The 26,919-nt window shown below is 35.9% G+C and overlaps 1 protein-coding gene across 8 annotated transcripts in view; it reads right to left on the bottom strand.

Annotated features, from left to right (window-relative positions):
* ROBO1 (roundabout guidance receptor 1) overlaps positions 1 to 26,919 on the bottom strand; it is a 997,335-nt gene that overhangs the window by 29,808 nt on the left and 940,608 nt on the right. For 4 of the 8 annotated variants that reach the window (XM_036444218.2, XM_036444219.2, XM_036444224.2 and 1 more), the window contains 7 exons: positions 23,129 to 23,155; positions 21,680 to 21,722; positions 14,575 to 14,729; positions 9,162 to 9,497; positions 7,127 to 7,234; positions 4,104 to 4,248; positions 750 to 998 (listed from right to left, as the gene is read on the bottom strand). In XM_036444218.2, the coding sequence (XP_036300111.1) occupies positions 750 to 998; positions 4,104 to 4,248; positions 7,127 to 7,234; positions 9,162 to 9,497; positions 14,575 to 14,729; positions 21,680 to 21,722; positions 23,129 to 23,155 (1,063 nt within the window). The remainder of the gene's footprint in view (positions 1 to 749; positions 999 to 4,103; positions 4,249 to 7,126; positions 7,235 to 9,161; positions 9,498 to 14,574; positions 14,730 to 21,679; positions 21,723 to 23,128; positions 23,156 to 26,919) is intronic. The other 4 variants (XM_045584063.1, XM_036444222.2, XM_045584064.1 and 1 more) reach the window with 3 other exon arrangements.

Genomic DNA, 26,919 nt, shown 5'->3' with positions numbered 1-26,919 from the left:
TCAAATGACATTAGGAATATAGGAAACAATATGTGTAATATACTGTGTCAAGGGCAATAAAATAATACAAACAAAATCATCAACTCTAGGAGAACTCAGATGATGCAGTAACAGCTTTTATGTGGTAGAAATGACAAGTGAAGCATGTGTATATAATGAAAATGTATTGGTTTGCAACGTTGAATATATTGGTTTAAAAAAATCTAACACACACACACACACACACACACACACACACACACACACACAAATTACTTAGTAACCAGGACAAACAAAGACTCCAACTTAATGTCAACACAAAATGAATATACCAAATTCATTCTCCTGCAACATTAGGAAACAAATCATCCTGTAGACTTAATTTAAAAAGACAGGAGAAAATCTATTTTCCACAAACCAAATGCATAAGGGAAACTAAGATACAAAAACAGCCACCGTCTATAAAACATTACAAGATTAGTAAGCCATATATTTACTACATATTTGCCATGTTTTTATAAATGCAATTATCATAAGTGGATTAGTATTGATGCACACTATTTTATGGTTGCAAGTTCACTGGGACCAATTAATTTAATGTTCTGGTCAACGATATTACTTGATACGTTAATTACCAGGGCTTCCTGAGTGATGATACTGGAAAAAAGGCTCACGTGCCATGAAAATAACTTCATGTAATAGCATTCTATAAATGCTTCTTAGGAGTGGAAATTGCATGACATGAGCAAAGAAAGCTAGTGAGCACGCACCTCCTGTCGGGCTGGTGCTGCAGGTGGCCACTCTCCTCAGGGCAGTCCTGTAGCATGGGCTGGAGCTCCTCCTGTGGAGACGGGGTCAGGGTGGCCGTGGACTGGTGGCTGTAGGACACAGCGGCCGGAGAAGACGCTGCTCCTCGGATGGGGGGAGTGGGGCCTCGCTCATCTTCCTCCTCTTCCAGTTCGTTTTGTTGTAGATACATCCTCGCTGGTGGCACTGGACAAGGCATTTCTTGGTCATAGCTAAAACAGATTATAGGGATACTCAGAATCACTTCAGGTTATTCAAATAAACTGTGTAGTTAATGGAGTATCAGCCCTCAACTGTTTCTTCAACTTGAATGTTCTGGGCCACATTAAGGTGGTATTATTAAAAAAAAAAATGGTTCACCGTCACACAGGTTTGTGAATTGCTATACGTACATTATATGCTATATAATATACATCATATATTATATGTTATATCTGTAATATCTAAGAATTTTTTTCTTTGAGAAGAATTATATGTAATTCAACTTAGTACTTCTAAAATGAGTCTTAGGCTCTGTGTTTTCCGATGGTCTTAGGCTCTACAGCAGTGGTTCTCAACCTGTGAGTCATGACCCTCACGTTGAGAACCATTAGCAGGGTCACTTAAGACCATCGGAAAACACAGATATTTACATTACGATTCATAAGAGTAGCAAAATTACAGTTATGAAGTAGCAACGAAAATAATTTTATGGTTGGGAATCACCACAACATGAGGAACTATATTAAAGGGTCGCGGCATTAGGAAAATTGAGAACCACTGCTCTAGATGGATCTGAAAAGCATTCATGCCTCTCCCTTGTCTCCCACCTCAGTGTGCATGGTTACTGATTAGAATGGCAGTGACTTACTGCTTTATACAAAACTGCGCTCGTTACTACTTTCTCTAGTTCATTTTTCACCACCTGCCTTGTTTCCCTGAGCTCAGGAAAGTTGAGGCTCATGTAACATGATTTCTTTGTATCTTCTTTTACTTTACTGATCCCACCATGATGTTTCCTGTGTCAACAAATAACACTATAAACCTTGCAGTTTCTTTGAATTATTTCTCTCTTCTATCTCGAAGTATCCCCAGTTCATCTCTAGTCTATCTCTAAAAATTCTTTAGAAGCTATTTCTCTTTTTAAATCTGCTGTATGTGTTACAGCAATAACTTTTAATCCATCTCCTGGCCTCCAGTCAATCTTTCTTCATTCTCATACTGCTTCCCAAATTACTTTATTATAAGACACATCACTCCCTGGTCATTCATTTGCTCTGAAGTAATAAATGACTCTCATTGTCTAGAGAGTAAAATATAAGTGCATACAAGACATTCATGATATCTGGCTTACATTTGCCTTCGCAGCTTCCTTTCACTCACTACAATATGTTTCATGCTAGTTCTCCAGGATTCCACATTACTGTATGGTCCTCATGTCCACAATACCCCTTCTCTTGACTGAGAATCTTCTCATTTGTCAAGGTCAAGAACAAAAGCCAGGAGCCCTGGAAACCTTCATTCTTCCCAGTTAGACTCAGTTGGAGCAAGAGGTGTCTACTTTTGTTTTATTACTATATCCACTTATTTCATTTCAGTTCTTTTTAAAAAAATATATTTTATTGAATTTTGCAGAGAGGAAGGGACAGGGATATAGAGTTAGAAACACTGATGAGAGAGAAACATCGATCAGTTGCCTCCTGCACACCCTCTTCTGGGGATGTGCCCACAACCAAAGTATATGCCCTTGACCAGAATTAAACTTGGGACTCTTCAGTCCACAGTCCACTGAGCCAAATTATTCCAGTTCTTGTTATTTTTATTTGTTTGTTTCTTTTTTTAGGACTAAAATAGAAGTTAAAGTCATCATCACGGTCTAGAAAATGAATCTTTAAAAGTACAGTCTAACAGTATTGTTTGCAGATGCCATATCTGCAAATTTGCTTATTCACTAAAATTTATCTGTAACCCCAAAGTCAATACTGATGGCTTATTCACAATCAGTCGAGAGACTTGTGCAGGGAGGTACAAAATAAGTCATCTGATGACCACATCACTAGCAGAGTGCAAACAAGGTGACGCTCTGTCTCCTCCTTTCTATGATCATATTGTAAGTAGATGTCCTTTTCATGGTCTATATAGTGCCATATCATTCTCTCTGTATAAAATGGCCACAAGTGTATTACTTAAGTAAGTGCTGGCTAGTGTTCCCAAGGATAAAAAGACTGTGAAGTATCTTAATGAAAAAATATATTAGATGACCTTTTTAAAGGAATGACTTATAGTGCTGTTGGCTGTAAGTTCAATGTTAATGAATCAAAAATATATACTATAGATGATGTCTTTAAACAAAAACACACATAAAACAATAAGTTGTTTAGGTTTGGATCATTTAACAAAAATGTGAGCATTGGCTTGCAGGAACCTAATCCTGCATTCCAGCTGGGAACAATGGGTCAATATTCTATAATTAAGCGATTGGAAAATAAAACTACAGAGACTTTGTTTCCCAGAATAGTTGAAACTATAAAACCGGTGTGTGTGTGTGTGTGTGTGTGTGTGTGTGTGTGTGTGCGTGCGTGCACGCACGATGAAAGAACAATGCACTTCTATGAAGACTGCATTTTCAGGTAGATTTTGTAGGGTTTCTTTGGGTTGTTGTTAGTCCCCACATACAGTGAATTCTCTACTGATCAGATCAGTGAAGTAGCTGCTTTGTTTTGTTGGGAGGTACCATGTCCAGTTCGACAGAATCTGGAGTGTGGATGAAGCACACCAACTTTCTAACTGCTGTCATGTGTATTATGTACACTTGTTAAATCCTTGTGAGAGACTATTCAGTCGATTTAAATTTCTATAGTTTTCAGCATAATGTGATATAATACAGACAGTTTTCAGGATGCTCTGGGTAAGACACAAACCCACATCATTACTTTATGAAAATTCAGAAATCTTCAACGAAAGTTCTGATATTTGAAAACCATAAAATCATATATGTTATAATAATATATATGTGGTCTCATAATATATCCATATTTACATATGTAAACTGTATGGATATAATGTAAAATGTATAAGTAATTTGTATTTATATGTTTGTGTTTATATTTATGATTCTTAGCTCCAAAAGAAGTTTCCAAGGCACAAGTTCTGCTTTTTCAGCAGCACTGAGGAGGGTTTATAAGTCCTGCTGACCTATCATGATTCTGTTTTTTTCAGAGACAAGTGTTTCGGGACCCTAGGAATCAGTCTTGCCTTGGTGATATAGTTGAACAATTACTTAGTATGGACTTAAGAATCATATGTTCCACTTATAACTGTTCTGAAATCCCTCTTACCTTTCATCCACAGAAATACTGAACTCTTCGCTGTTACTATGAGGAGGAGGATGCGCCGGGGGTGGGGGAAGCAGATCTGCCCAGTTCATGCCACCTTGCTTTGGTACTTTGGGTGTTCGTGTCCCTTTCTTGTGCCCTTGACTCCCTTGAAAAAAAATGAAATTCAGTCTTTTATTTCTGGCCTCTAAAATTTTTCTATCATCTTTGGGTTATTTTCTGTAAATATGATCTTATTATAATTCATATATATAAAGAAAAACACGTTTCTTCATTAATTTTGAACAGAACTGTACAATCAAAGATGTACAATTTAATTGCAAAATAAATAGCAAAAAGCAATAAAACCATAAATGAATTTTACAAGTTATATCATTGACAGCAATCTTCTTACAGCAATGGATTATCATCTAAAACAAATGAGCTGTAGACATACTTTCTGAAATTCCTTCTTAATATTTAATTACTGGAACTTTAAATACAATATGATACAGATACGATCTATTAATGTTCCACTGTTGCACTAAATCACTGAATATATATAATTTGTACTTGCCCATTGAAATGATTTAGGCACAATGGAATTACTACTTTTTGTCAGAAAAGCAGGTGCAGATGAAAATAATTGCTGAAAGAATATAACTAGCAACAAAAGAAGCATAAAATTATTTTTAAAAAGGGAGAGAAGTATATTTAGCCATTGTTTCTATAAATTTATGGTTTAGAGTAAAATAATGTTTCTTGCACATTCTTAGAAATTGGAAATAGCCCAATTATTCACGTGCCCCAGTGTTCATATTTTAGAACTGGCACATTCTTTAAACACAGGTAGTTGAACATTTTAGAGTATTCATTTTAAAATAACTTGGGTCAAAAGTTATTTTGAGATAATATAGTCTTTATCCTCTCCCTCCATGATAATACATTTTAGATTCTTATATACATTATAGACAATGATTCTATAATTGTTTTCCACATATGATCTTTCAAATTCTGTGAATTGTGTTGATCTTAATTTAAAAAACCCCTTTTGAAACAGCCCCAAGTTACATGGGGTCTAAAACAGGTCATATGAGCTTTATTTATTTATTTATTTATTTATTTATTTATTTATTTATTTTTCACCTGGGAATTTTCAGTCAAATATCAGTGTTTGTTAAGCCAGGCATTCTTGATAAGCTACTGCTCCAAGTATGGGCCCAGGGACAGGCTATCACTAATAAATTATGATTGTCTCCTTTCTTTCTTCCTGCATTCGGCCTGTGTTGGAATGGCTGAGCACGTACTGTGCAGTTGACTATAACCAATGCTTTCCTCTTGATTTACTGGCACGTATCTACTGTAACAACTCCATCTGTGTCCTCAGACCTAACATCACAACAAAAATCTCTCCTACACTTCATTTGCTTGCTTCCTTCTCTCCCCTGATTATCACCAGATATGACATTTTTTTAACTATTCATCGAATGTTCACAGAATACCTAGTAATAAATAGCAGTAGAACAACAGAATCTAGATATTGAAGCTGAGAGATGGAGAAAGTCAACTAAATATTAATAACCCAGATTCATATTTCCCTATTAAGTTGTAATTTCCTAAGTGGCTAACAATTCAAAGATGAAATGCATGAGATATCAATATTAACATATTTTCTAATTTTCAGAAGAGTAGATCTTTGAAAATTTTCTGTTAATTCAGGGTTTACTTACTTTAAAAAGGAAAAAAGTAATTTGATTAGATTTTAATTGTTAAAAAATCAACATATGGTAGAATAAAAATAGATATAAAAAATAAAGAGCTATTTCTTAGCTTCTTTAATTCAAATATGAGAATACAGGTTATAAAATACCCAATCACCATTACTTAATCAAGGAAAGATGGGAAAATGCAAATACAATATATATATTTATAAAAACCTAAGCGACTGGACCAACTGGACTGACCAGAACGACCAGTTGCTATGACATGCACTGAGCAGGCAGGCAAGTGAGCAGTTAGGAGTGAGCAGGCAGGCAGATGAGTGGTTAGGGGCAAGTGGTCCAGGATTGCAAGAGAGATGTTCAACTGCCGGATGTCTGACTACAAGGATAGGGCCTAAACTGGCATCAGACATCCCCCAAGAGGCCCCAGATTGCCAAAGGGTGCAGGCCAGGCTGAGGAACACCCCCACTGTGCATGAATTTTGTGTCCTGGGCCTCTAGTATTCATTATAAAAGAGAGGTGGAGACACTTTGGCTCAAAGCACCTAGCAACAATTTTAGTCCAGATGTTCAGAAGTGATATTTCTACCCTGTCCTGGGGAAACATAATAGAGTTAAGATCAATTGGTTGTGATCTCATTGTGGTGTGAGTTGCCACATGTTAGTTCTAATAATGAACTGCCTTTAATTAGAAAAACAGGACTTAAGTACTAAAAAGCTCCAATCTGCAGGCCCTATCAGGAAAACAGCTGGCAAACAGCTGCAACAGCATGAAGACTGCAGGGAAGAGGCATCAATGTGACTTCTGAGGTACTTGCAGACTTAAGTTGGGAAGTTGCTTAATGAGGTTTTACTGCAAGAATTGAGGGAGAGTTTATAAACTGAGGCAAGTTTCTATTGTACCTAGATCTCACAATATTGTCGCTGAGGCTTTTGATTCTCAAGTGTCAAATTTTATGTGCCTTCAAAAGGTAACATTAGAAGATGAACTATATATGCAAAATTTTAAAATTATAATTGGCTTGGAATTGGGAAAGGTGTAACAGCCTTTAAAGACTACTTCATGCTTCTGGTTTTATTAAAGCTCCTCAACAAGGAGGAAAATAAGATCCTCATCTTTGTTAGTAACTAGAACATAAAACGGTTTTGTAAATAGATAGTTCTTCAAATTACAGAGATAAGACCTATATCTCAAAGATTAAAATTACATGAATTTATAGACAGGTCATATATACACTTCAGTTCATTAGCATTCAATTCATAATCTTATAATGCAACAGTTTTTGAAAAGAAATGCCGACTTTCTCTTTCTTTCCCCTTACTTACCAGATGTACTACTGCCCCGGTCAGAACTATTGTAGGATCCTCCTGTATTCTGGTCATATGATTGGTTGTATGGGATAGTTGGAGGAATTGTGTCATTTGCTCGATAATCTAGACATTTTGGATGAAAACAATTAAACATTTATTTTCTTTTTGCTGCCTCAATCATTTAACACAATTAGGCTTTTTAAACCATTATGTTTATCACTTGCTAAGACATGTGTAAATGTTCCAGAGGAAAAGTCAAGGAAAAAAAAAAGACCTTTAAACATGACTCCTTTAAGATTTATAAGGAGACTTGACTTGGGGTGGTAAACACATGATACAATATACAGATGATTTATTATAGAATTGTATACCCCAAACCTTATTTATTAACCAATGTCACCCCAATAAATTCAATTTAAAATAAATTTTTAAAAATGATTTATAAAATACAAATTATCTGCATCATTTTTTCACATGAATTAGACTAAACATAGATGTGAACAACTCCTATGAGAGATTATTTCTTCTCTTTAAACTCTTTGTAAATCAGATTTGCTTAACTTCTTACCTTTATAAATAGAGCAACAGAATCATTTTAACAATAAGAAATCAGGAAATTTCATGTCTTAAAATAAAATAAAAATAAGTAAAATAAAAAGGAAACTTGTCAACAAGATTATATATAATAAAATATATCCATGATAAGAAAGCGAAGTATTTCAATCTGCCACAAAGGCAGAGGGAACAGTCTAAATGATAAACTCACCACTGGAATGTAATGAGTAATAATCTGTCAGTCTAGTTGCATGCCAGCGTCTTTATTATAGTTTCACATACCAAGTCTGTTTACAAGCAGTATAAACAATAAATCAGAGTTCTGAAATATTTGTACAGAGGGCTGTCAGACCTTTCCACAGTCCACAGGAAAGCCGTGTACTATGGAGGAATACTATAAAAAGTTTGAATCCTCACTACAAACTCTATGACTGCAGAACAGTCTTATGCATCTTTGTCAGCCTTTGTCATGAACTTGTGCAAGAATCTTAAGAAATATTTATTTAACTGGGTTATTATACCAATCAAGGGTTTTCTTATACTTAAAAAAAAGCAAGATGTGTATTATTAAATTAGAACATATAATACTAACTTAAACAAAATAGTAGGTTTAAGTTGTTGTGTAATCTGTCCTATTTTTTTAAAAAAAGAGGTCTCAAAACTCAAGGCTAAAGAAAAATAAGTCTATATCTCTATCTACAATAAAATGTATCTTTTACGTCAACACTCACACAAAATTGCCTGATCTATTCAAATGAGAGCAATCGCTTTTTTTTATGACATAACTTTACAAATCATGTTATTAAAGCAGTAGCCTGAAGGACTACAAAGAAATCAAATACCACTCTCTTCAAACTCACACATATTACAATAGAGAAACATTCCCCTCTGGCCATAAAATACCATTCTGCTGCGACAAGTTAACACTAAACTCAATTTATTTTAGGTTCTATCCTGACAGACTTCAATCAGGTCAACCAAAGAAAGTTAGGTTCTACAATCATACAGTAACCACATGAGGTGAGAGAGAGACAGCAAACTGAACCACTTCTCCAGTTCAATTTAATTATTTTTCTTCAGTTTGATATAAAAGTGCCATTCATTTATATGACCATATAGAAGCAATTATCTTCCATCCTTGACTGGAAAAATGAAATAGTCTATTTATTTAAAATGTGAGGTATTGTGACGGTTGTACATCTGCCTTATGAATAAAAGATCGTCTGTCCTAAGCAATCCCTCACCTACGATTAAATTTAAATTAATATCAAAACCATTCAAAAATACTTATATTTATTTTAAAATCAATTTCCAAGGTTATTGTTGTGCTAACTAACTCTTTGACACTGGACATTTTTAGACCAAAGAAATAAGAATACTTCAGTGACAAAGGGAAGGGTTCGCTTGCTAGTGCCGGATGAGTTTCCGCACGTAGGGCAGAAGGGTTAAGGGTACCGATACAGAAAAGAATGGGAATGAAGGCAAAGCTCTTCACCTTTGTTCAGTTTGTTTTGCTCCATGATGTTATACTGAATCGGCGCCATTTCTTGTTTCTGCTGCCCAGGCGGCTTCCAGTGCTTCTCGCTGGAGTCCCCACTGCCGTTGTTCATGTTGTTGCTGAGGTTTGACTGGATGAGCTGGGTGGTGGCGTAGGGAGTGGGCTGCCCTGATGGATTGACAAAACGCCCATCCTTCAGATTTGGGCTATTGAAGGTTTTCATCTCATTGATTTTGTTACTAAGGTCCACATCACCATAAACAGTTGACTCAGGGAGCATCAGATTTGTTTGTTTGTTATCCAGTTGGTTGTTATAATTTGCTATACAATCAGCTATGTGCAACGAAGAGGAAAAGGAAAAAGTCATTCTCCATGGTTATTTGTTTTAAATTTCTTTGTAAGTAGCTTTGCGAGTCACAGTAAAATTGTTATGTCAAGAACAAATAAGATAGAAGGAAAGGGCCAAGTATTTACATGTGCTTTCTAAAGAAAACAATTAAAATTTGATGAAATAAGAAAGGACACACGGAATTTATTCTGCTAGTGCTATATAGTAAATAATTTTCCCAATTTAGTATAACTTTTCTTTAACAACCCTATTAAGAGAAATTCCACCAAAATAATACATATATGAATAACTTTATGAATAATTTATGTGTCTGATTAAAATTTTCTAGTCTGTAGTGATTGAATTACTTGAAGCTACTAGTTAGCTATTGAAGCAATAGAACAAAGTATATAAGTTCAGAATCCAAACAAAGAAAAAAACAACTCTGCCCCCTTATCAAAGAACATGAGATTTAAGTATTTTAGAAAGTACCTCTGCTCAAAAGATATGAGGAGCAAAGGAGTGATAGTATATAGTGCTCAGGAAATTTTATTACTTATTCTCTTGCTCATGTAGGATAATCATTCAGGGAAAGAAACTAATCATTTTTTTTCATTGTTTTACAAAGTTGGAGGGACCACAATACCACATATCAAGTTATACTACAAAGCCACTATAATCAAAACAGCCTGGTACTGGCAAAAGAATAGGAAGATTGATCAATGGGACAGAACAGAGATCACAAGAATGTCAATATTGATGGCAAAAGGAATCATAAGTAACTGGGGTAATTTAATCAAATAAAATATGAAATAATATCTATTATGTCTACTATCTTAATTTCCCTTTAATTTTTCCTTCAATATTGGAGAATGAAATAACTGATAAATTTACATAGAAATATTTAAAGCCTGCTATTACAATATTTAAAAAGTAGGAGAAAGTCAAATCATAATTTAAAATTAAATATTTTACAATTTTAAAAAAATTAGTGAAGCTACAATGATAAAAATAGTATTATATTATTCATGTAGCTCCTAGTGGCACCAAAATTAATAGGTCACCTTGAAGATGGACATTTTAAAAAAATGATAAATGAACATGGTTGATATTATAGATGCAAACTTAAATATGATCTTAAGAAAAATTGCAACTTCCCTAATACTAAGTTCGACTACTTGTCAGTTCAATAATAAATGACATAAGGAGCAGAAATATTTTATTCATCTGGCCTTTAGCAATTTTAATTTTTAATTTATAGGTATTAACTTTTGTTGAATAGTGGTTAAGAAATATTATTAAAGGCCACAAAGATTTGGCAACAACATTTCTCTTCCCCAGTCTTTCTAACTGAGTGCTAGAGATAATGGGCATGTTCTGTTCTGCATTGTGAATACCAATAGCCACTAGCCACATGTGGCAACTGAACACTTGATTGTGCCTAGTAAGAATGAAGAACTTCAGCAAGTCAGATACAGAAATATATTAAAAGGTCAGACACCATGACCAACTGGGATTTATTCCAGGGATGCAAGGCTGGTACAATATTTGCAAATCAATAAATGTGATACATTACATAAACAAATCAAAAAACAAAAATAACATGATCATATCAACAGATGCAGAAAAAGCATTGGACAAAATCCAACACCCATTTTTGGTAAACACTCTCAGCAAAGTAGGTCACCTTGAAGATTGGATATCTTAAAAAATGATAAATGAACATGGTTGATACTAAAATGCAAACTTAAATATGATCATACCTTCACATAATAAAAGCCACATATGACAAGCCTACAGCCAACATCATACTCAATGGGCAAAAACTAAAACAATGTCCCTTAAGAACAGGAACAAGACAGGGATATCTGCTTTCATCACTCTTATTCAATTACTGGAAGTCCTAGTCACAGCGATCATGCAAGAAGAAAACATAAAAGCCATCCAAATTGGAAAGGAGGAAGTAAAACTCTCATTATTTGCAGATGACATGATAATGTTCACAGAAAACACTAATGACTCCATAAAAAAACCCAACAAACAAACAAAAAAACCTACTAGACTTAATAAAGGAGTTTGGCAATGTAGCAGGATACAAAACTAATACCCAGTAATTGATGGCATTTTATACACCAATAATGAATTCTTAGAAAGAGAAACTAAATACTCTCATTTATCATAGCAACAAAAATATTAAGATACTTTGTAATAAATTTAACTGAGGAGGTACACGATTTATACTCAGAAAACCACAGGATATTGAAAAAAGAGATAGAGGAAGATATAAAAAAGTAGAAGAATATAACAATTCATGGATAGATAGACTTAACATCATTAAAATGTCCTTACTACCCAAAGCAATCTATAGATTCAACATAATCCCTATTAAAGAACCAATGGCACATTTCACAAGTATGGAGCAAAAACTCCAAAAATGTATATGGAACAACAACAACAAAAAAGATCCTGAATAGCCACGGCAATCTGGAGAAAGAATAAAATTGGAGGGATAACAATACCAGATATCAAGTTATAATACAAAGCCACTGTAATCAAAACAGCCTGGTACTAGCACAGGAAAAGGCATATACTTCATTGGAACAGAACAGAGACCCCAGAAAATGACCCAAGCCATACGCTGAACTAATATCTGACAAAGAAGGCAAGAGCAATCTCTTCAATAAATGGTGCTGGAAAAATTAGATATGGGCAAAAATAATGTAACTAGACCATCAACTTATACCATACACAAAAATTAAATCAAAATGGATAAAAGACGAAAATGTAGGATGTGAAACCATAAAAATCTTAAAAGAAACCATAGGCAGACAGATCTTAGACATCTCTCATAGCAACATGTTTTCAGATTCATCTCCTAGGAAAAGGAAACTAAGGAGAAAATAAATAAATGAGACTACATCAAAATAAAAAGCTTCTGCACAGCACAAGAAATAATCAACAAAATGAAAAGGCAGCTCACTGTATGGGAGAACATATTTTCCAATGATACATCTGATAAAGGGTTAATATCTAAAATATATAAAGAACTCATCATACAACTTAACAAAAGAAAGACAAACAATCCAGTTAAAAAGTGGGCAAAAGACTTAAATAGACATTCCACCAAAGCAGACCTTTTGATAGCCAAGAGATATGAAAAAATGCCCAAAGTCACTGGTCATGAGAAAGATGCAAATTAAAAGGACAATGAAGTATCACCTCACATCTGTCAGGAAGGCTACCATCAACAAGTCAAAAATGAGAAGTACTGGCGAGAATGTGGAGAAAAGGGAACCTTAGTACACTGCTAGGAGTAATGCAGACTGGTGCAGCCATTATGGAAACAGTATGGAGTTTCCTCAAAAAAACAAAAAATTGAACAACCATTTGACATAGTGATCTGACTTATAGGAATATATCCTAAGAAACCAGAAACACCAATCAGAAAGAATATATGCACCCTTATGTTCATAGCAATTCACAATAGCTAAGATCTGGAAACAGCCCAAGTGCCCATCAGTAGACAATTGGATAAAAAAGCCGTGGTACATTTATACCAGGGAATATTATACAGCAGTAAAAAAAAGAAGGATCTCTTACCCTGTGAGACAGCATGGAGAGACCTGGAGAGTATTATGCTAAGTTAAATAAGCCAGTCAGAGAAAGACAAGTATCACATGATATGTGGAATCTAATGAACAAAATATAATGATGAACAAAATAGACCCAGACGTAGAAGTACAGATCAGACAGTTGAACCTCAGAGGGAAGGCGGGAATTGGGAGTGGGTGGGTGGGTGGGAAGAGATCAACCAAATAACTTGTATGCATGTATGTATAACCCATGAACACAGACAATAAGGTGGTGGAGGCCTGGGGTGGGGTGCAGAGGCAGCTATAAGGAGTCAATGTGAGAAAAAAAGGGGCCATATGTAATACTTTCAACAATAAAGATTAAAAAATAGAAATTTTCATTTTAAATTGTATTTTTAAAATTTAAATATAGCCACCTATAGCCAGAGGCTACCACATAAGACAACACAGCTTTACATATATATTTCAATGACTATTATACTTTTTTTTTTCTTATATAGAGCTCAGCATGGTCTTCCTTTTATTTATAATTATGTGAACATCCACCTGTCTGGACAACTAGCATATGCACCTTTGAAAAACATGGACTTGGTCACAGGGTTATGTTACATTCCTATCCACACCTATTGGGAGTTCTTTCCAGGCCAGAGCTACAAATTACACATGATTGCTCTTTATATAACATATATACCATCTTTACTTAAATGCCATGTTCTGTTTCCCTATTCTTAATTCTATGGATTAGAGATTATTTTACTTTTATATTCATATCTTCTGATTCTTTACAATTATTTTAATATTCCCATATTGTGAATGTTGAAGTTTTTAAAAACAAAAATCATTTATAATTTTTATCCATTCAAATATTACATACTACACATTCATATTGTAGCATGAAAGTTTAGCAAAATAATTTACTTGCATATATTTCTGAACCAAGAACATACAACACAAAATAAAAGATGCATACACATCTGCAAAAGATATATATTTCTTATGTCATCAGGATTGCTTCTATACTATAAAAATGTGATTTTAAATTTCAGTTAATTAAACATTTTTATTATTGTTACATAGTTGTTACTATTATTATTACTGCTGTTAAGAATTTGCTTCTCTCAAACTATAGGTTTATTCACATTTTGATGTTTTATTCCCCAAATATTGAAAATAATTAATTACAATTAAAAATTATAACTGCAGACATTTTTATGATGAAAACTTTTACATCATTTCAATTTTCCCAATTTTATTCCTATTCTGGAGTTTATATTCTCCATACTTCCATCATACACTGAGAATCATTTTTGTGGGAGAATAAATTGTGGAGATGTAGGGATGGAAAAGTAAATAGGCTAGACTGCCAAACCATACTCAGAATTTCACGAAAATGTTGATCAAGTTTTCCCTTCCAAGGTAGGGAGGGAAAGAAATTTATCAAGAAAAAAAAAAAAAAAGAAATTTATCAAGATGTCTCAGGGTCTCTAACCTGGGCGACTGTAGGTAGTGAGGTTGCTATCGCTGTTCCCACTGCCTGCGGTGCAGCAATTGATGGAGCAGTCATTGTGATTGTTGCCAGTGTTAGGCCATGTGTCTGCCAGCCAGGGCTGTGCAGCGGGCTCACTGATGTTGAGAAGTCCTGGCCTAAAGAAAAGAAATATATTAAGCAAATGTTACATAAATAGCAAGTAATATTTCTAATTCAAATAGCAAGTGATATTTCTAATTCAGAATTTGAATGGATTATTTATTTCACTATTCTCATAAATAAATTGGTCAACTATATTGAATGACATTATTATTCCTTTTATTTTACAGACAAGGCAACTGTAGTGTAATATTCTGTGATGCCCCTCAGTTTATATAAACATAACTTTGTAAACTGGCAATGCTCTCCTCCATCTTTAGCCACTGACTAAAAATCAAACATGGAACTTAAGAATACAGAGACATGTATTTTTTTAGTTTTAGTAGCTGAAAGAATGCCACAGTTAAGAGTTTGCATTTCCTCATTTTTGACCCTTAAAATAGTCATGATTCTCCCCACAACATAATTTGAAAAATGGAACAAGCTCATCACTTAGATAATGGATCCTGCACAGTAAGAACATTTGCATATTTTTCTTCACAACAATGTTTCAGAAATAGTGTGTCTGGGGTCTGTGACATTTTGCAGAGAGCCCATCGATGTTTCAGTGCACAGTTCTTGAAGCTTGCCAACATTTTCTGATGGGGACCATGTAAAATGCAGAAAGCCTTATATAAACAAAGGAAAGCTATTGAATTAAACCTGGTAAAACAAAGAAAGTCCACTATAAGAAATACTAGTGTTCCTTTTTTTTTTTTTTTTTTTTTTTTTTTGCACAACAAATGTTAATCCTCTTGCGTTATGTGCTGGGAATGCAAAGCACATCAGTAATTACTAATGGGAGCCCTGGACCAACAGAGCCAGAGCTGCAAACTGGAGCCCCAGAAAGGCATTCAAGAGTCCTTTCCCAGCACTGTCAGTGTCTGCTAACTCAGCAGAGGTGATGATGCAGATGTGCTGTCAGACCCACAATAAACAGACTGGGACTACAAATTCTGCAAAGGCATTCTTCATGGTTTCATTTTCTTTGTTTCAGTACAATAAACATGCTTCTCATTTACCTGGGAGGCAAGAACCTGACATTCCACTCTCCATGGTTCCTATGCTGACACAGTCAACTGAGAAAACTTATTATGCAAAGGATGATTATTTGAGGAATAATTCACTTTATTTATTTTATTTTTAATCAATCCTCAACAAGGGTTGTTGTTTTTTTTTTCACTGATTTTTTTAGAGAGGGACAGAAAGAAACATCGATGTGAAAGAAACACATCAACTGGCTGACTTCTGCATGCGCCCAGAACCAGGGCCCCGGCCAGGGAGGAGCCTGCAACCCAGGTACGTGCCCTTGACTGGTCAAACCCGAGACCCTTTGGTCCACAGACCGACACTCTACCCTCTGAGAAAAACCAACTAGGATGAGGAATAATTCACTTTAAATGAAGCTTATGGATTTAGACTTTATATATCTATTCATATGTAAATATATGTCTATATATGTAATAAAGTTAATATCTACTCTTTGCTTACAATGTGTGAGGCATTGTTCTGAGGTCTTAACATGTATCAACTCATTTAATCTCATAAATTTTCTACATGGAAGTTACTATTATTCAAACTTTACAGATGAGGAAACTGAGACTCCTAAGACAGGGTAAGAAATTGGTACTTGGTTACACAAAGTGAGGGAATGGCGGAGCTGGGATGCAAACCCAAGTAGTCTGGCTCTAAAATCTACATTTTAGTCTAGAATACTAAAAACACATACATTAGAGAGTGCTGACATTTCTTCAAGCCCTCATGTATTCTCAATAAAAGAAAGAGTGTGGAAAATGTCTGAAGTCTTGAAATTCATAGTAACGCTGTTAAAACTGAGCAAAGTTACTATAAAAGTTGTTGATAAAAACATGCTTTGAAGGGCAATGTTGCTGAACTGTAGAAAGTTAAAACATTTAAATGCAAGCTGCTTCACAGATATCTGGGGCCTTTGAAATAAATGTTAGTTATAGAAATTCTGCATCCATTAATCTTTTGCTTTCCTTATTTTATTTTCTCTTGAACTTAAACCACGTGTGTTATCACTAGAGAAGTTATTAAAAATAAATCTCTATATTTGGCATAGTAGAGATATTACAGGATGTTTAAAGTATGGGTCAAGTGGAAATTTTCCACAGTCTGTTTTACATGTTTCAAAAGGAATAGACAATATTTTTCTGCTACTCTTGGTTCCCTCAGAACGACACTTTTAAAGTTAATGTTTTGATATCATCATAGGCTGAAAGCACTCTTCATATGTATGGATAGTAGGATTAACAACTCACATCCTAGTTTTTAGTTTAGGCTTGTTTGGAATGCTAATTATTTAGGCAAGAAGGTCAACTGTGCTTATTCGCTCATAATGAATCTGAAAATGCCACGTGCGTATTTTAGAGGTCTTTGAGGAAGTCAAGGTCATATGCAGCTACTCTGATAAGGGTATTATAGGGCCTTTTTAAACTAACAATCTCACAAGCTATTTTAATGCATTTAAGATGGTCTAGTGTGAATAAAACAGAGCTAGCTACCCAACAATTAGAACTGAAGCAGAAGCAAACCCAATGCCAGTTACAGGGATTAATATGTGCCTGACATGTTACCATACAATATATTGTCATGTAAAGTTAGTTGTTGTATTTTCACATGTCTGAGTTTTGCCTATTTCTTCTTTGTTTTCAAAAAGACGTTATTTATCAGGGAAAGGAAGACACAGGGCCTACAAAAACCCACACAAATTTATCATACAATTTATATTAGGGGGATAAATTTATGTCACAAAGGAAAAGAGGAGAAATGAACTTAAGTAACCATGTGGCAATTACCTTCAATTTCTCTGCTCCTTTATTCCAAGTATGCTGATCACTCACCAAAATCAAAACAAGACAAAGAAATACCTACTTGAACTCATAAACCACAAAATAAAATACCACATGGTTCAGGCACTGGGGAAAATGGTGAAGGAGTCCAGTGGTGAGGGTTGCTTTTAGACTCTCCTTTTTCCATTGATAACATGAAAGACTTTTGAAGCCATGAAGAAGGGAAGGACAGATCTAAAGAGTGGCCAATATTTTAAAGGGAAGCAAGCCTGAATTCACTTTCTCAACTCTCATAGAAAAAAAAATGGGGTTGGCATTTTCCATCTGGTTAGACTGACTTCCCAACTCTTTTTTTAAAAGACTTTGTTTGCTTTTTCTTAGTTTATGCTATGGGTTGGCCTTAAGGAGGATTTTTTTTTTTTTTTTAATAGGTGACTGGGATGTTTGAGGTAAGGAAGCAGATGAATAGGAACAGTACTTAATATTTCCAATATCTTCCCCTGAGTTACATCACAAGTACTCTCCTTTTTCAAACTGAGAAGACGTCTCTTTACTCACCACAATCCTCATTCACCCTTCTCCAGGAAGAGCTAAATTCACAAACTTGAGAATTGGAAGTGATTTTTAGCTAAACCTTCTCTTTTGTTGGAGGAAAATGTCCAGCACCCCAAATTTTCTTTGAAGTTGACTGAACTTAGGTCTTCTGACATTCATTTTTTTCAATAATTCATACATTCCTTCCCTTTTTAAATAGTTCTTGATGATTATTTTTTCAAAGATCACTAATACTTCAGCCACTGAGAGACATGATCATAGGCATTTCAAAATATTCTGGCTCCAAAGGGCAAAGGGAATTCGCAGGAAATAGTCCAGGTTGAGATAGATGAAAGCAGAACTGCTGCGAGCTTTTGTGATAGATTAGGCAAGAAAGAACAAGTGCTTGAAGGGAAATAAAACAGTGAGAGTAAAGGCGGGAAAACTTAGGATCAACAAAAAGCAGTAGCGGATGCAGGGGAGAGCAGGGCTGGAACATTTTGACTCAGGTGTCACTAGGCAGATGAGGTAGGAGGTTCAGTGAGGGCTCCTGGAGTCTAAGATGCCTGAGGGAAGCAGGGTTTACTAGGGGTGTCGAACTCAGTCAGAGAAGGGGCCAAAATCTAAAATCCAGCCTAAATCGCGGGCCGAATGGTTTACTGAACAGTCATAAACTGTCATTGTGATGGAAACGCAGTGGAGTGCAGTGATGACAGCGCGGTGCGGGCCACATTGCAAGGCCTGGCGGGACGGATTTGGCCCGCGGGCCTTGTGTTTGACACATGTGGTTTAAGGAATGGAGAGCAGGAGTTTGGTTCACTCCTCATTCTCTTACCATACTGGATCTTACACACACACACACACACACACACACACACACACACACGCACTCACAATGGCTAGAAAATAAGACCTCTTCCTAATGTCCTCCTGATCCCTCTTATGCTGTTCTATTTTTTCGCCTATCACTCAACTGCTAATACAGGCAGTCCTTGGGTTACGTCAGACTCTATATAAAGCATTTCCTGGTCACATCACCATCTCCCATTTATTTATAAAAAAAAAGTTCCGTCATTTCGACGTATGTACATATGTGCTTTATGCTTTTTATTATGTCTTTACCACAAGTAGAGGTCAGGAATTGTTATCATTCTTTTAATTTTTTCTTACTGTTTCACTTCATTACTGCTGTGTGTGTGCTCCATGTGAGGGACATAGGTGCTTATGTAGGTGGGTTCCAACTTACGGTGAAAACCGGGTCACGTGGCGCCGTAGGAATGGGTCTCCCATGTAACCCAAGGACCTACTCTATTATAAAGTTGATTTTTTTAAATTTTTATATTTTATCTTCTATCTCCCTCACTAAACTTAGATGTACATAGACAGGAATCTTTAGATGCACACAGACAGACTTTTTTCACTGATATATCTCAAGTGACTAGAACAGTGCCATGTTGCATGTTGGGTAGTCAATAAATATGTTTGATTAATAAATAAATTTAAAATTGTGTGCATGTGAATATAAAATTGTCATTTTGAGCACTGACTCATACTGTATTTTCCAGCATATAAGACGACATACTGTATTTTCCAGCATATAAGACGACCCCCTAATTTTACAGTTAAAACATCTGTTTATGCCTATATTCGTTGTATAAGACTACCCCCCACTTCCGAGGCAACACCAGTTCTTTTTTTAATAGACCGCCTCTCTAACTCAGCCAATCCAAGCAGTCTTTTTATGCATGCAAATTATACATGTTCTGTACCCGAAGCTACACTGTGTTCTAGTAAAAAGCCTGCTAGGGCGGTGGTATAGTGCCATCCTAGATTTCCAAGTGAGGTGCTTTCTATCCGTCCTCTTTTCTCTGTTCCCTCTGCTGAGACCTGAATTCAGACCACTGAAAAAGCCTGGTTGACTCTTTTTTTTGTTTCAAAAGTCGTCTTATACGCCGGAAAATACGGTATTTATTTAGCTGCTCTCTCTGTAACATTTCAGCATCTTTTATTATTTCATGTGGTATAAAGGTGATTTCTATTTGATACTTGAAATAAGCCAGTATTATTGCTATTCCATTTTTAGATTTAAAAGGTTAATTTTGCGTGGTTATTAGTGAGGTTTCCAAATAGAAAAATATTTCAGAAACTCTGTAAATTTTCAGTCCTGCCACAGAAACTAGCATTCGGTAGCTGTGGGCTCCTGCCATTATACTGATTTGATAACTTGGTCTATTTAGGTTGTTAGTTCCCTTCCAGTAGAAACCAGACTTATATTGTGCATGTGTGTGCGCTGCATGTCCTCCTCTGTGCCTGTGCTCATGCAGGGGCCAGTGCAGAGAATATAGAAGCTGCTCAATAAGCACTTCCATATGCTTTGATTAATGAGAAAACTGAAGTCTGAAGCCATAAATATACACAGGTAGAGAGGTGGTTATATAGTCAGGCATTCCAGTTTTACTCATGAGAGAATGTTCTTATGACAAAGGCTGTTTCATGAATGTCTGGGCTATGATTTAGATGGAAATCCCCTAGATGCAAAAACATGCCCCGGTTTAATTCCCGAATCGTGGATTTATTCCTTAGGAAGACCTCCCTCGCTGTGCGATCTTCCAGGGGCTGGCTTTGCTTCACAGGCATGCAAGCAGGGGGCTGCAGCAGCAGCTAGGAGTGCTTGTTGCCGTATTTGTACTGCATTGGTTAAAGGCTATCAACATTTTCATTTAAATCACTTTGTCATGTACGAATCCAGTGGTTTGTATCAGACATACGTTCCTCGACTTCAGGAGCAATATCTTACTCATTTTGTCTTTTCTAGGAGCAGTCACATTACCCATCTGTACAGAGCATGGCAACCAATAAATTAATTAAACTTGAATCATAAAATGGTTTTTGTTGGAAGATTTTTTTTCTTTACACCTTAAGCAAAATGTCACAGTTTTTAAAAAAGAAATAATCTTATTGTAGAAAATCCTTAAGTATGGCTCATATAATTTATATATTATTTCATCCCTTTAAGCCACCTCTCATCTTAATTTGTAATTTCCCTGTGAATATATTAAAGTTCACTGGATAATAAGAAAAAATTCATAAACATTTTAATTATAGAAAAAAAGCTCTGTGTTAATAAGCTACCTAGGTTTCTCCTTTTATTTCACCATATTTCTCTGCAAATGGACAGCTGAACTAGGCTGAATTCATAACAAGAACAAAAAACATAACCTACAACTTATGAGCAAATGCTGTTTTCCACAGATTTTAAATGAACACCTTTTGTTTGATAGTGTCTGTTAACTAGTTATATTTCTTAATCTTCATAAATGCCACCACTTGATTACTCTAAGTCCTTTTAATCATCTGCTAAATCAGCAAGTCTGTCTTTCCTGGTTCAAGTTCGCCCTCTGGTGGTCACTGACTTTGATGCAACAGCTCTAATCAGGAACTGCATTTGTGTGTAAACTACCCGATGTCACAGCACATCAGAGTAGAGTATTTCTTAAAGATCTGAACAGATTTTACCTTCAATTTAACTCTTTTAAGCAAAGATAACGATGTCATTAAGGAAGACAAGAAGAAATATCTGGAATTCCTCTTAGTATCTACAAAACAAGCAAGATAGTTACCTCCCTCCACTGCTCACAGCTTCGCCTCCTCTCTGATAAGTTACTAGAATGTTACCAAAAAAAAAAAAAAAAAAAAAAGAAAAAAAAATTAATAGACATGTTTATATTTTTATATCCAAAGACAGTATATTTAGGTACATCTTTCTAAAATGGAATGCATTCTCCCTTTCTACTGAGAAACAACACAAAGATCATCACAGGAATTAGCAGATTTCTGATTTAAGTAATATTTCTTAAAACATTGAATAGAATTAAATATAACTTATTCTTATCAATATACCTACATGATTGAGAACTAAGCAAAAGTCAGTACACTCTTATTAAATATCAGTCATACATTTGTACAGTCAAATTCCCATAGATTTATATTTTCATTTTATTATTATATCATATCATTTCATAAATTTAATGAAGTAAAATCTTAAATTGAGGGGGAAAATCCCTAATAGGCTATTTCCTCAGAAGTGTAACAGAAAGACAAAGAGAAATTTTTAAGTAACCCTTCTCTCTCTCCACACACAAAGATGTATATAGGCCACGCTGTGACTATCAATTAATGCAATGTTTTTCTTTTGTGGCTTCTACAGGCTCTTCTCATTATATTTTCATCAGGTATGTATATATAGCAAATATATATTTTAATGCTCTTGAAAGCATCCTCAGCTTTAATAAATTATGGGTATAAAAATCTAGCCACAACAAAACAAGAATCAAAGGCAAATGGTTAAAGAGATTAGCTTTTTTGTAGCTACAGACACATTTTCTAAGAAGAAATGTGTTTCTAAAAGCTGCCAAATTCTGCTACTTAGAAGAACTCCAAACCGGAGTCTGCAGAGGAGAGATAACTGCTTCCAGTGATTACAGTAACTGGATTAGCAACGAGGAGGCAAGGCTCCAGGTACATCTTTCGCGGGAGGTGACGTGAGAGTGGAGGACCCACTTTGAAAGAAACGGAAAGAACAGAACATTGGGATTCTGACTTAGGGAAAACGAAAAGTTTTATCTTCAGGTATGCTGGATATTTTGGTTACCTTCAAGAATTCTGATTCTATGGACAGAAAATTGAAAGGGAGAGACATTTTTTTTTTGGAAAACCTGAAAGCTTAAGTTAAGGAAAAAATGTACTGCCAAGTATGAAATAATCAATAAGGTCATTAACATGTTAAATCATGCCGAGGGTAGCTACAGTGTGTCTATCTAATGAAACACATGCATACAAGGCTAATGTGCAGTGTGCAATATGGATAAATAACTGCATTAAATGCATGAAAAGCAACACCAACCATTTCTGCTTCAAATGCATGCCTGACATGAGTAAATGAAGTATTGTATTCCATTTAAGCCCTCTCCCCCAACTTACTGCAGAAAATGAAATAAAAACAGAAACACAATAGTACAACACATGCTGAACTAATAAAGGAAAGGAGGAGGGTAAGTGCAAATATATACCTGTTGGTGTGAAGGTAAAAGACGGGACTGAAAATCAAAACAAAATATAAACCAGTTATTAGGCTGAAGAGAGAAAGGGAACATATCACATTAGTATAAATCAAGCAGACAGCTGAACATAAGACAAATGTAAATAACTAAGCCAGCAGCTCTGACATTCTGATATATCAACAAAACAGAATTTGAGGTTAAAGAGAGAACTTGTCTCTACAGGTACCATTTTGAAGTGTCTGGCATTCTGGCACGGAGGGGAATTGTGCTGGGTTAGCCTGTGAATGACCCTGCATTTGGTAACAGATTCAGCTCATGGCTTTAGTACAAACAGGACCCCTCTACTATAAATCATTTCCAAACAGTGGATGATGGATTCTTAAACAAGCATGATGGGGGCTCGCTTCAACCTTATCTAGAAATCTGAAAGTAAATGCTTATTAAAGTGGACCAATAGGCTCTTAAGTAGTCATCATTAAGAGACAGAGACAAAGAGTGAAGGGAGAAGAGAGAAAGAAAAGCAGGAAAGGAAGGAAAGAGAGAAAGAAAAGCAGGAAAGGAAGAAATGAGAGGGAGGAAGAGAGGGAGGGAGGGGAAAAAGGAAGGAGGGAGGGAAGGAAGGAAGGAAGGAAGGTAGGTAGAAAGGAAGAAAGGAAGGAAGGAAGGAAAGGAGGGAGGCAAGCAGAAAGAACAGAAGAAAGGAAGAATTGGAATAAAGAGAACCATTAAAATTGAATTATTTCAATGCCAAGTAATGTCTGACACCTTATTATATAAACAGTGTACTGCTACATATTTATCATAGAAATTTGTGAATACACATAAGAAATGGGGAGTTTTAAACTTTAATTTTCCTATTTTAGTTTGAGTTTAGAAGCTTTCTAGGAGTAAGCTGAGCATTTATTTTTTAATGCCACACTCTGAAGCTAAACAATAGAACAATAGCACCCCTCTGAAAACCTTGCTCTCTGCAGCTATAAATCTTAATCTAATCAATAATGCCTGGAATGGAACTGCAGACCTCAAAAGTAGCAGCCTTGCTGCCCCCATTTTCCTATCTTCCCCCATTCCTCGGTGTCAGGTGACACTACTGCTATTTCTATGATATTTCATAGAGGATGACTTATTTTCTAAACTCTTCACACCGCCCTGGTGAGGAAAGCAAGGAAATCTACCTTACTTCATGAAGACTAAAGTTTGCTTTTACGAAATCCTTAAATACACAAACTATAATATTGGCTAGCTATTGTGGATCAAAAAGCTGCCAAAAATGTATTGTCCACTTCAGAGTGAAACATCTCCAAGCAATTGACTTTAGGATTAGAGCATTTGGAGACGCTACACCCTCCTTCACAACTGTCACTACTTACCCAATCTTTCTATCTCTGGGCATGCTAGAAAGAATGGAAACAAAACCCTCAGTGCTATGAACCCAATTTATACACTGGCCTTCACCTGCAGCATGATAACCCCTGTTTTAAGAACCTATTGTTTTCTTTCAGGTGGGTCTTGTCAGAGTCAATGTATCTAATTTAGCTGCAATAAAAAATTCAGAGCCATAGTAGCAAGTCTCCATTAAAAAACAAAACAAAAGGTACATTAGAAAGTAAAGCTATTCAAGCAAGACTAGAGTGCCTGAACACTCATTTGCTATCACAAGGACATAGGGAAAATATGAAAGGTCCTTGTTAGTATGCCTAGCTAACTGCGAGCCCTGGTTTAAGAAATTGAAAAAGAAATCTAAAGAGGTTGGTCTATGAGAAATTTTAACAACATGTTCACCAAAGAACAACTTCATTCTCAAAGCTTCCAATAACACAGTACGTTCTTTTAGCCCAGTGATGGCACACTGTGAATGTGGACGGGGTACTGAGAGGTACAGCAGAGGAAATGCTGCAGATAAAGGTCTGTGTGCGTGTGGAGGGGGGCAGGGCGGGGGAAGAGCTCCTTATTTTCCAGTCACCCTCTGAATTGATGGTTTAGAAGCCAATAGGCTCTTTTACATTTATTTCTTTAAAATACTCCACTTCCTTTCCTCGTATAATTACCAGCATTGTTTCTGACATAGATAGCTTAAGATTTCAGGAGGCACCTTTTTTTAATTGCATAGAAATAGAATTATGAAAAAGTGCCAACAAGGCAAAATGAGGAAAGCAGAATCAAATGCTCACCAATTACATTTGTAATTATGTTCTATGAGTTCTGCTAGTTAAAAGGACAATGACATTAGTTTAATAGGTTTTGCAGAAAGAGCATATAGGCGTTTGCCAGCATGCATAAAGAACATTAGTACAGGAAAAGAAACATTTCAGGAAGAAAGCTTTTCATGTCACATCTTTAGATTTCAAGACAATACAAAGCATTAAATGGCTGTAACCGCACAGCTATAGCACTCTACTGCAACAAGAAATACAGGATTCCTGGAGAATTCAAGAGACTCTACATCTATATGTTAATTAGTCACATTTTCTCATTCAAATCAGATATCACCACCCCCCACCCCTTCTGCCCCCACTCCCCCAACACTCTGCTCTGCTCCTTCCCGGCTCCACAAAGCAGACACTGCGAACCCTTCCCTGCATTGCTTTCAGTCTCAGGCTTTTTATGGTAACACATGTGCCTGATATTGTTCTACTTTGTACAGAAATGAGCACCACTGCTCCTTGTGGTAACATCTAAGCCCTCATTTTTTCCATTTCATAAGAGGGATGCTGACATTTTGCTTCATCTCTAGTGTGCATACATATCCAGGAAACACCTGGGGATGACAATGCTGAGGCAAAGGATGCACAGGACGAGACTGCCGTGCAGCCCCAGGCAAGACGCATGTCGGTGCGTTTTGCAGGGTGGGTGATGCATGCCTGCTGGCTCCTTCCTGCCGAGCCCCTCTGTGCCGGGAGAATAAACATCTCAGGCTGCTCTTCCAGACTGTTTATAAGTGGATAGGGACATTCTAACCAGCACTGCAAATTCCTACTTTGCCATTTAATTGGTTAGAGAAATGACTTGGCCAACACTTGTAGGAAATGATCACTTAGACAATATGCAGACATTATTTTATTTTATTATTTTTTTTAAGGTTGGGGATGGTAGGGGAAGGAATGTGTCTTTGGTAATTCTCTTTAAATTTGCATTGCGGCAAAGCAAAAGTGTTGTCTTAAATTAAGTAAAGGCCCTAAACCTAGGGTGAATGTATAATTTGTCATCCAAACCAGGCCATTTTGAGAGCTACAGGGGCACTGTAAAAATTTAGTTGTACTAAAGACATAAATTGGCGCCATGGCTGAGAACTGCGACCTGGAGTCATCCCAGCCGGAGCCCGTGTCTGAGGCCCAGATCTGATGAACATATTTGGGGGTGGGGGAGGATTCTACGTCCGGCAGCATTATCAAATCTCCTCAGAGAATAAAACCTAAGTTCTCAATCTGCAGAATTTAAGGATATGTGGCAAAGGTGTCTGTGCCACACATACGATTCGTCCACAAAATTATAAACAATAGCAGGCAAGTAAATTTGATCTTCTAAAACTGTAAACATATTTGTAACAAAACACCCTCACTAATTAACAGCATATACACAGTCAAATCTGCAACTTTAAATATAACAAAGAAAAAGTACTCCACCTCCTCTCCCTGGCAACCTGAAGGACCTCATTCAGTCACGTATTTCATATTCACAAGAAATGACTATTTTATAAGTAATCAGAAACAACCATAAAAATAATGGTTTTTCAAGTAACCTCTTTAGCTTCACAACAGCAATAACGCCACCTTAAAGCTGTGTGAGATCGTTCAAAGCTT

The sequence above is a fragment of the Pipistrellus kuhlii genome, unplaced genomic scaffold (genome assembly GCF_014108245.1).
Source record: "Pipistrellus kuhlii isolate mPipKuh1 unplaced genomic scaffold, mPipKuh1.p scaffold_m20_p_2, whole genome shotgun sequence".
Lineage (NCBI taxonomy): Eukaryota > Metazoa > Chordata > Mammalia > Chiroptera > Vespertilionidae > Pipistrellus > Pipistrellus kuhlii.
Note: the sequence above shows the minus strand (reverse complement) of the source record. Positions and strands in the feature narration are given on the sequence as shown.